This window comes from Kryptolebias marmoratus, linkage group LG9 (genome assembly GCF_001649575.2).
Source record: "Kryptolebias marmoratus isolate JLee-2015 linkage group LG9, ASM164957v2, whole genome shotgun sequence".
NCBI lineage: Eukaryota > Metazoa > Chordata > Actinopteri > Cyprinodontiformes > Rivulidae > Kryptolebias > Kryptolebias marmoratus.
This window is the reverse complement of record NC_051438.1, coordinates 27005278-27016459: the sequence shown is the minus strand read 5'-3', so window position 1 is coordinate 27016459 and position 11182 is coordinate 27005278. Positions and strand designations below refer to the sequence as shown.

Below are 11182 nucleotides of genomic sequence, written 5' to 3'. Positions count from 1 at the left end.
TTATAAGGGTTGTTTTGCTGGTTGGAGAGACTGAATACAGTAAGGCCATTCACAAACTAATTACAGTCTTTCTCCATTCATTATTTCTTTAATTCATGGGACATTTGAAGCAACTCAAGCTGCAGCAGTAAGTCATAAGCACTCACAGCTGCACGGTTGTGTACAGCTCGGACTTTTTTTTTTTTTGTTGCAGAAAACAAGAAGCAACAGGAAAGCTTCCTGCCTGTCTTTGAGCCTCATAATATGTCTGCAGCAGCCATTCCACAGATGGCAGGCAGAGAAGGCCAGGAGGGCCAGCTATTCAATCCACTTCAGTGCAAACATGATCCGTCCTAGCAGAGGCATAAGCCAAGACATTCCTGTGTGGGCAGACCTCCCTAAACAACAGCGAACAACTGCAGCACTGTGTTTGTCTTCTTGAGATAAATCTGTGAGATGTGAGAGCAACAGAGCAGCTTGAGTTTGACCAAAGGTTAGAGTGAAGTTTTCTCTCTGTTTGGAGGAAGCATACATGCTCATCAAAGAGTCTCTGTTAGTGAGTGAGTCATTAACAGACCAGATTTATGGGTCACAAAGCCTTGCCTTTGTTTCTGGTCATGTCTTCTGCTTGCTTTAATTAGTTTGCCTAAAATCGGTCAGTTAAACCATAATCTGAGACTTTTACACAACTTGTGTTTTTCAGGAAATCTTGATATAAACCAAGTGAACCACAAAACAAAACACGACCATATAGCTTCAAATATTTGATACATTTTTATTTCTCTAGTGAATTCATGTTATTCTGCACAGCAGCATACAGTCAAATATTGTAAAATATAAATAACAAAGTTCAACAGTGTTTTTTTTTTCTTTTAGTCATTTAATCAAAAACCTCTGTTAAAAGTGGCAATTGTTGTCAGCATTTTTTTTTTTTCAATATCCACTCTCTTACACACTCTCAATGCAATATTGGACATCTAATCTTTAAAAAGTATGGGCATGTTCATTATTTACACACAGTCACCTTTGGGTGAACAATGCTTATAGCTTCTGGAAACTCACTTCCATTATGTTAAATGCACAAAATGAAAATAAAATTATGTTATACAAAGATCAAAAATACTATCAAAACCCTTATTATAAATGGCAGCACTATATCAATAAACTGCTGTTGACATTTTACATGTAAGTACAAAATCCCGTTGAGGTAGCACCCTCTGAAGTCACTTGTAATGTTAAAATACTGAAAAAAAATCACTTTTTTACAATACAGCAAATCTTTCATCTTTCTTCCACACAGTTGTATTCCTTTGGTAAACAAAACTGTCAGAAATGTGCAGTCCTGCAAGTGACACTTACAATCATACATTCAAAACATTTTTGCATCTTTTTTTTGGATTCTTCGGGTAAGAAATAATAGAATTATCGTTTACTGACATTCATTTGCTATTTTTCACCCCCACGAGGAGTGCAAGGTAAATAGGCCTCACTCCTCCTCCGATGAGGCTCTCCGGGGAACAAATAGTCAGGGCAAAAAAAAACAAAGGAACATGATCAAGAAAGACAGACCTAACAGAGAAAAAAATCCAGTGTGTCACCCTCTTCTGGGAATGTAAACATAAAAAGTAAAATAGCTTCTTCTCATTTTTGATTGCTTGTGAGGTCAAATAACTTTCTCATTTCATGGAATCGAAACAAAGGTTTGGCATCATTTCATTCCCCAGTGGACAGAAGCCTAAAACAGAGACTGTATTGTCTTTTTTAGTTTCTTCCGCTCAGATTAAATGTCAACTTTTGGAGCAAGTTGGAAAATATGTTGTGGAGTTTCAGGCAGGCAGAGGGGATCAAAGGTCCCTCCTCCAGTCAAACGTACACAAGTATTCATTAATGACACATTCTCAAGCTTCTTTAATGGCAAACATAACTTTGGTTTTCTAAGACATGAAGAAATCTGCAGGGAGCTGAGCTCACTGTACAAAAATACTTGGCAGAAATAAGCTAGGACATTCATCCCCTTTGACAATGTCAGTGTATTTCCCTATATGACCAAAAAAACTTTTAATAAAATCTATTCACACCTTTTGATTATTCAAACATATGTGTTTTTATATGCACACTCTCAAATGACTACAAACTATAATGACAAAAAAAAATCCAATGTATAAAGCATACAGTTATTCTATGTGGATAAAAGAACTATAAAAATATAAGAAATCTTATAGAAGAAAAAACAAAACAAACAAACAGTATGTTTATGAAACAGGAATGAAGGCTAAAGCCAAAATTAAAACAGTCATCTGGAAATGGTTCAGTGCAATTCAGTTTACTTTATGGTCTCATTTATTTAAAATATTTTCATCCTCTTACCGCCCACAGCCCTCCCCCCCTTTAATGGCCGCTGGGATGGCTGCTCTTTTGACAGTGGACAGTATTTTATCGTATGGGCATTGTCCCCGTTGGCACTGCACAGGGGGCAGGTATAAGCCCTCAGAATCGGGCACACAACCCTGCCGTCCGGGGTTTTCAGGACGTGGGAGCCGAACACCTCCTCGGGCGCTCCGTTATTTCGGCAGAAGACGCAGATTTTGGGCTCCTGTTTGCTTCTGGAAGCGGGTTTGCGCATCTTCCTCTCCATGCCAAAGAGATCGAATCCCGCAAAGCTTCCACCAAAGCCCACCTCCCGCTCGGGCAGCTGGCTCTGAAACGGGCTCAGGATGGAGAAACGCTCCTTCAAGTCCAGGATGGAGGGCGGAGGGGGGCTCCCGGACGGGCAGCAGCAGTCCAGGTGTCCGCTCTCTCCAACGCCGCCCGCGATTACGCACGAACACGCCGGGGAATCGTCCAAACCCAGAGTCGCTTTGAGTGACTCGGTGATGGAGTTGGGATTCTGAGGCACACTGAGCTTGTTATTCTTCGTAACCAATGTCGTCAGCCCGAGATAGTCGTTCCAGAAATTAAAAGTGTAGTCGTATGGATTGCGCGCGTTCAGATAGTTGTGGTTGAGAAAATCCATGGTCTCTGCTGGTCGTTTGTTTGCCGTCAAAAGACGAAACAGCCAGTTTAATCCTTCAGGTTTCAGTAGCCAGAGTTCACCTCCAGGAATACTTCATGTACAGCGACGTGGTCTCCAGTGTTCCTGTTTTGTTTGAGCGTTCTGCAAACAGGCTTTCTGGTTATAAGGAGCTGGAGGGCGGGGCGCTCTCTCTTCAAACCCAAGTTTCTGATCAGGGCGAAACACAGCTCCTTTTTTTTTTTTTTTTTCTTCAAAACCACATTTAGGCAGAGTTGTTTTTCTGCAGGAAGGCTTTGTGGTGACATCAATCACCATCCTAGCGTTTGGACGTTTCATAGAAAAAGGTTTTTAATAGTTAACGAATCCCCAAAAATACGCGGCGAAATTATTGATTTAGTCAGAAAACCTTGCTGTAGTTAATCATATTGTTTCATAATAAGCACATTTTTTGAACCTTTGTTCCCTCTTGGTTTAAAAACATTACAGTTTTATATGGCATGTTCAATTATTCAGTAATGCCAATCACTGCGTGTAAGGGCTAACTCGGGGGCCACTCCATTGTAACTTCTTGTGTAACTTTGTTTCTTACAGAAATAATTCTCTCCAACAAAAAACAAGATGCACTCAGCGTTTGTGTGTTTTAAAGATACTTGTTGCAAAATCATGAAACAAAATCATAATGTAAGAAACAGAACACTTTAAAGCTCAAGTGATTGTTTACCGTAGATTAAAAAAAAATCCTACAACTTACTGTATCATATCCACAAAACACAACAGTCCATGAGGGATATCAACACAACCTGCAGATCAGTTTTCAACAGGGGGCAGCATCATGCAATTACATGTCAGCAGGAACCAAAAGACTCTGCACTTTCATGTAGGACACTGACTTTAGAAGAACAACAACAACAAAACAAAGATGGACTTTGTAAGAAGTGGTACTTCTCTGTGTTGATACACACTTTTTTGAAAAAAAGTATGACTTAAATCTTCCATATTCGTAAAAGAACAATTTTCAGAAAAGGTTCAAATTCACTGAACACAAGCAAAGGTTTTTTGTTTTGTGTGTGTGTGTGTGTATACAGAAAACGGTTGATTACATGCTACAACTATTTTTAAATTACTTTCTCTGTTGCTATGTTGATGTTTTTACTTGTGGCGAGCTTCAGAAAGAGACGTGAAGCTGTTTTTGAGCTAAAATCCAGAGGACACATGAGGCAGCCATCCTAAACAGACCTCTCACTGTGGGCCTCTGATCCTGTGATTAAGTGGGCATCTGAGGAATGTGGAAGCAGCTCTCTTGAAACAACGATAGCACGAGTGACTGGTGTTCTAATTAAAACTTCCAGGGAGAAGGCTGCAGGAACTCACTGACTTGGAAGCATCACGTTCTATTTCTAACAGATATAATAAGAATGCCGTACCTTAAAAGCAGAGTAAGAGCTTGGTTCACTGAGCTGCAATGTTGTAGAGGTTATTTCTTACTGTTTTATGTGCTCAGCAAGTTAGACTGAAATAGTATTGACTCCTCATTGGATTTTCACTCCACACTGCTGGTGCAAAATATGAATTTTATCATAAAGCATTAATAATGCATTTAATCAACAATTCTTTTTCTGCAAGCCAGGAAAGATTTTGAGAGTAGATTCCTGTGTTGCTGCAGTGTATCTGAAATATTCATGGCCACATTATCCCTTTATTTTGTTGTGACTAAGAGGAATTAATACTTTGCCATTAACTAAAGCTAATTCTGCTGCTGCCTCGAGGTTGCATGAATATATTCAACAAGAAAGTAAAATTAGCAGCAGAATGATGCATAACATCAGCTGCATGGCTGTGGCTATAAATTGATTTAGGAGTTTTTCTGTTGTGTAAGGACTCTTTGCTTCACTGAGAAAAAAAACAAAGTGAAGAAGTAAAGCTGCAGCGATTTAAAGACGCAAACTGATAATTTAGTGATCAGAGCATGAAATAAAAAACAAAACATTTTTGCAATGCAAATGAGTTCAAACATTTTGCAAAAACCTAACAGTATGATTATGTCTGATTTAGACAATTTGTAATCTATCACTGTTTCATGCATTATGATAAATTTTTCAGCATTCATGCAATTGTTTTCCTCTTTATTTGTACATTTTTGAAATCTAATTCTGAATACTTTGTACCATTTTAGCCATTCATATGTCGAAATGTTCAGCTCATTCAGGAGATGGGTGCTATGACTTTTGTTTTTTGGAACTTTCATACATTTCAAATTATTTATGTTTTTAATCCAAATAATTTCCAAATAGAAAAACATTGAGATCTCATTAATTTCTTCAAGAACACTCTTTTAAATCTGCTTCAGTAAACTTGCTCTATTTTGGTTTTTTATGCTTCTTTTAGCTAGTGTTGCACTACTTTTAGCTGACATTTTGCTACTTTTAGCTTTTATGTAGTTAATCAGTTTAGATGTATATCTAGTTATTATTTTCAGAGTTTTATTAAGTCTCATCAACTGATTCATAAGATATTTTGATGCTGCTACAGACAAATAAACACCCAGACAGATCAGGGTTAAAATGTTATACAAGTGGCAATAATATTTGATTTAACAGATAATTTAAAATGCTATTGAAAGCACTATAACAATAAATTTAGAGTTTTTTTCTAACCTTATTGCAACTTCTTTTTAGCTAGCTGCCATCTCTGGCCTGTTTAAAACATTATTATTAAATATGATGCTTATAATGTCACATGTTAAACAATCAATGTGTGAAATGTGGCTCTCTGGGAATGCATTTGTTTGCTGCTGCTTTTGTAGTGGCCTTGAAAGGTGATTATGTAGATAAATCATTACATTGCTTTGCTCAAGGATATTTAGTAGTGGATGTTCCCTCCAACTCAATTAAGGCTGATAATCCAGGCCTCTGCACAACCAAAAGGGCTCAGTAATACCCTTTTTATGTACCAAGCACCCCTTCCATCTCCATGTTTACAGAGTGAAATATTGATCCCCGAAACAACACATAATGGGTTTGCAAGAATTGCTGAAAAATCTTTTTTGCCATATTGATTGGTGTAATGAAGATGAATGCTGAATCACTCACTTTGAAAATGCCTCATGCATTTGCAACCTGCATTTTTCATACCTTTTGTCATACTGGAAAACAAAAAAAGAAACCCCATTTTGCTTTAGATGCATAGATTACCATGTGTTTTCATTCACAGCCATTAGAGCTCTGCTTGTGATTATGCAAATGAGAGCAAGCAGGAAATTTAATCAAACTGCAAATTTGATTTTATATGAACAACTGCCAGAGGGTGGGAGTTTGATCGCACAATGTTAGGCAACAAAATTATAATTTTTTCTTCTTTTTTTTTTCTTCAACTCGGACACAACACAGCTTTGTAGGTTTAGAGTTTGCTGTGGTTTTAAAGCTTGAAGTCAACACCAGTGCAGAAGATTTGATTATTCTTTGTTCTCCCCAGAGATGCTGAATGGAAACTGTAGTTAATGGGAAGCATTTCCATATCAGCAGCAAAGCACAGCAGCTTGGGATTTTGCATTTTTATTGTTGTTGCACCCTCTGAACCTAAATATGCGAGCGCTCAGTTTTCTTATGTTCGACAGCGGAACAGCAACAAAATGGGCTCCTTTTAATTGCACATAAACTCAGATGATGCTGTTGTGTTGCATGTCCCTTGCAGATAACTGGGGATTACACTGGATGTTTAGAATTAAACAAAACATTTCAGTCACTAAGGAAGGGCAGCCTTTTAAATCAAGTTCAAGGCTAAAGAAAAAAAAAAAAAAGGTTACTTTATCAAAGACTGACTCGTTGAGGTTATGACTGGTGTAAGGGGTGTTACAATAATTGAAAGCAAAGCCCCACCATTTCTTTAATAGCCTGGGTGATAAAAAAAATTTAAGAGCCCATTTCATTTATTTTGTTCGTTAAGATGGGGTCATTTTGAATACAACATACATTCACATTCTAACTTGACCTTGAAGTGCTCAAGATGAAGATCCAAGTCAAGAGTGTCATCATTTTTTTGCAGCAAAATTTTTCTGACCGTTTTCTCCTACAATCCTTGTGCATTCAAAAGCTCTTAAAATATGAAGCTTTTTTAATTTAATTACAAACTCAAGTGCCATTCTGTATGCCCCAGTAGCTGAGTGAAGAATATGGTCATACATATACTTTGTAAGAAACTGGACATCCCAGCCTTCGGTTGTCTTTAATTTGTATAACAAACTAAATATGTTTGGAATGAAAGGGTTCATATAACATTAAGTTTCATATTCATTTTAATATTTACAGTTATTAAAAAAGGTACTCATTGCAAAGTCAAAGACTGGTCAGAATGCACTCAAAAATTCACATTCAAATTTGTAAAATGAATAGCTTTCTTATTTTTTTATATCAGTGGTTGTGTCTTTAAACTTGTAAGTAAAATTTGCAACCAGATGCCAACAACTTGCATTTATCTATGGAAACAGCTGAAGTGACTGAAAATTGTTAAAGACAAGTGTCCATGGAAGAGGGATTTGGAAACGAGGTCTGATAATTTTGACTTGTTGGTAGATATTTACACTTTAGAGTTGAACAAAAACACTAAAAACTTGCCCGTCTAGAAGTTGTTTTGCAAAACTCATGTGTTTGAATTCCAAGTTGTCTTTTTGGTCCTTTGCCCTGCTTCATCATCCATATTTAGCAACAGATTCACTATCTGGACAAACTAAAGTTGCAACATTTGATTTAGTTCAGGATAACCTTTAATTCCAAACTTCACAAGTACCTTTAAAGTGGCCCTCTCAAACAAGGATCTTTTCCAAAACACATTTTGCCAAATCTGCATTTTTCCTCTGGTTTTATTTCTCTGCCCCTTAAATCAGATTGCTTACACCAAGGTTTCTTACTGTATTGAAATTTTACAACGTCACCAAGTTTTACCCTGAGAACTCGCCGAGTAATTTCAGCATGTCAAACTCTAGAGTTTGAGTTATTACATTTTATGCATTTTGAATAGTACATTTCTTTTCTAAAGTTTTGCAAACTGTGTGCTTGAGAACTTTGGGATTTTGGTGACATCTAATGGAGAATGAGTCAGGACAAATTTGTAACTTAAATCCAGATTTAACTACGACTGTTCTTTTAGAGTGAAGTTTTGTTTTGCCATCTTCAGCAACAAACTCTTATAATATAAAGCAATTAAATTAAGTTCAACAAAACCACCACATGAAATTACATTTTAAAGATTTTAATATTTCATGACCAGCTTTGATGGTTTTATAAGAGTCAAGAAAAAAAAGAAGCTTAAACTCATTTATGCTCAGTGTGCATATAAGATTAGAAGCAAGGTTGTTCTTTTGACCTTAAATTTATACAACTGTCTTCAATCTATTGGTAAGTTGGGGGGATAATTACATCTCCATACAAGCAGTCCTCTTCCAAGGCAAGATTGTACTGACTTCCTCGTCCAGCTTTGTAAGCACTTGTCACAATCCTGAGCCAACCTCTTTCACCCTTTTAAAGAAGGGAAAAAAAGAAGAAGAATTTACACAAAAAGCTAAAGTCAGTTTGATTGCATAATTTGTAATTTTAATTTCTTAAAATTGTAAAAATGTCAGGTTTAATATATTGACTCTTTAAGAAGCTCAATATTTAAGCACTATTTGATGACTCACCCACGGCTCTCCCCAGGAGTTGCGCACAATCCAATATTCGGTGCCATTTTCTACTCCCCAGCCTGCTACTGACACAACGTGGTTAATGAAGGGAGCCTCGACATACTCCGAGTATAAACCTCCAGCGTAATCGTCAAGTTTCTCAGTGGCCATGATTCCACAGCTGAGAGAAGACAGTTAATGCAATTCAGTATTTAGAAATTTAAATTTCTGTAGAGACCGTTATCTTTAAACTTTTTTTTTACCTGATTGGTCCTCTAATATAGATTTCTGCTTTCATATCATCTCTTCCACTAATGGCTCCAAAGTCACCCACTTTCCACAATGTGTAGTTCTGCACAGTATTGCACTCTCCAAAATATGTGCAAGTCCCACATGCATGAAATGGATTGCACTCTGGAATGAGAAGACTCATTGAAAATAACTCCTTACACATTAAACATGCTGATCTTTGTGCTGCAGCTCTTACCTTGGTCAACAGCCTGGTAGTTATTACAAGTCTCATCAGGAATCCCATAATTGTGGGCATATTCCCACACCCCTGCATGGTCTCCTCCATGACAGGTGCCAGATTTGGAGCAGTCAATTACATGTTGGACAGACAAATAAGCAGATGGCCAAGCTCCCCCTCGCTTGATATTGATACGATCTAAAAGTCAAAGTGATGAAACATTATGTTAGTCCTTGCATTACACTGACAGATTTACAGTCTTATGCTTTAGTTACAATTTGAGAAACTTAATGTCACCCCCCAATAAATAAATATATATTCAGTCATTCAATAAAATGATGGCATTTTAGAACAAGAATGTAAAGGAAGTTCCAGTGGTTTCAGGTACTGATCTATTTATTTTGTTCAGTATGATGCCAATAAATCTATATGCATAGCTAACCTGCAAAAGCAAGGAAAATGTTTTGTAACTTGATTTTACCTGCCATTGCACTGGTACTTCCATGTGCCCAGCAAGAACCACAGAACTGAGGAATGTGCTGGTTACGAGTTGAACTAGCATAGTTAATGCCATTTACATTCCTCCAATCCCAGGACTTCGGCAGCTGAGCAAGATTCAGGACTTCATGAGGGCGATGAGCAGTTCTGTAAAACACAGCTTATTTTGTAAATGTAACTTTTTTTTTTCCTCCCCAACAACTGGGTGAAAGTAAAGTTCTGCCAGCTTCCAAAGTGACATCACACAATTCAGGAAGGTCACTTTTTAAAGCGGAAAGAGTCTACACTGTGATTGCGTATGGCCCTTAACACATGGAACTTTGTTTTAGTGTTATCTTTTTTAATTCACTCAAGCTGGATTTTAAGGGGAAACTTGCCATTAAGTCTACCTAAATGACTAATTTCAGTGACACAAATTAGCTCACTAAAAAAAAGTACAAAAATAAAAAGCCCCAAACTCAAACTTACTTAACCCCAAAGTTTGCTTTCCTTGGTGCAGGCTGGTAACATCCAGACTTATTGCTAAGATACTGTTTTCCTATTGCAAATTGTGCAGTTATTAGTAAAATAAAACTCATTAGCTGAACCATGTTGACCAACAAAACCTGCTGAAACATCAGTGATACCAAGTAAATAGTCTGGAAGATGTATGCTTTTAGGTTAATCAGGCATTATTTAAGCCACCTGAAAGGAGCTTGGAGGTGAGTTGTTGGGTGTGTCCAACTAGAAGTTGGTACATTCCTTTTCAGTCAGCCGGACAGTGACCTGGGTGGAAGGGAGGAGCTTCCACCTAAATGGAAATCAAAGCATTTTCCGTTAGGAGGAAGTAATTGTTAAACACAGCCCGTAATTGATTATTTTAAGCAAATTCAAAAAGGTCGATAAAAGGACTGTCTTCAGGGAGATCAGGGAAGTGATGTACGTTGTAAACTTTTGTTTTGTTTTTTGTGGGCCGAAGTGCTTCACAGAATCTTAGTTTTCTACTAACACAAATTAAAAAATGAAATGAATTGACTCCCTTAATTTGATAACATTGAAAAATAAAGCAGCTAATGCAAATTAAAGCTGAGGATATTAGCAGTCAAATCTACTTGAATGAGCTGAGAAGCATAAACACTATAAAAGTGAATGTTCGGTTTTATAAATGAAAATGAAGATTGTTTCAAATCTTTACCAGTGTGCAGATTGTTGATAGAAAGTCATCATTATGTTGCCTCATTCCCACATGTCACTTTGTCTTTCTGTTTATGCTCTAACCGCCTCCCTGTGACAACAAAGACTTCATCGGTCTTTTCTAGGAGGCTGCAAACAGAGCGTGATACTAATTGACTGCCTGCCATCTTCTCCCATCTGCAGGAATAGAAAGTCATATTTAATACGTTGATTAAAATCTAATCTCTCCATGTGAGTCGGAGATGAAAGTAATTTTCATGTAATGGAGACTATTAATATTTAGATATAGAAAGGAAACCAGAACCCAGATTTGCAATCAGCTGGAGGATAGTATCTGAATTTTTAGGCGAGCAGGAAACAGGAGTCCTCTTTTTAAAATAACATTTTCACTTTTCAA

General features: G+C 37.2%; 2 protein-coding genes across 2 annotated transcripts; both read right to left on the bottom strand.

The window, feature by feature from the left end:
* Positions 1-740: 740 nt before the first annotated feature.
* On the bottom strand, positions 741-3151 carry nanos1 (nanos homolog 1). Its single transcript, XM_017417401.3, has one exon. It carries the CDS (start codon positions 2990-2992, stop codon positions 2324-2326), a length of 669 nt encoding a protein of 222 aa, XP_017272890.1. The 5' UTR covers positions 2993-3151; the 3' UTR covers positions 741-2323.
* A 5069-nt stretch (positions 3152-8220) lies between these two features.
* On the bottom strand, positions 8221-10273 carry LOC108236644 (cathepsin Z). The gene is made up of 6 exons (XM_017417438.3): positions 10081-10273; positions 9596-9759; positions 9133-9312; positions 8909-9059; positions 8664-8826; positions 8221-8502 (listed from the first exon to the last, which is right to left on the bottom strand). The coding sequence occupies exons 1-6, from the start codon at positions 10227-10229 to the stop codon at positions 8377-8379; spliced, it is 933 nt and encodes a 310-aa protein (XP_017272927.1). The 5' UTR covers positions 10230-10273; the 3' UTR covers positions 8221-8376.
* Between the last annotated feature and the right edge of the window lie 909 nt (positions 10274-11182).

What these genes read in the sequence shown, in the direction of transcription:
- nanos1 (XM_017417401.3), bottom strand. Translation starts at nt 2,992, where the DNA reads ATGGATTTTCTCAACCACAACTATCTGAACGCGCGCAATCCATACGAC.
- LOC108236644 (XM_017417438.3), bottom strand. Translation starts at nt 10,229, where the DNA reads ATGTTTCAGCAGGTTTTGTTGGTCAACATGGTTCAGCTAATGAGTTTT. An exon ending in AAGTACCAGTGCAATGGCAG is followed by an intron (nt 9,313 to 9,595) that starts GTAAAATCAAGT and finishes TTTGACTTTTAG; the next exon opens with ATCGTATCAATATCAAGCGA. An exon ending in ACTCCTGGGGAGAGCCGTGG is followed by an intron (nt 8,503 to 8,663) that starts GTGAGTCATCAA and finishes CTTCTTTAAAAG; the next exon opens with GGTGAAAGAGGTTGGCTCAG.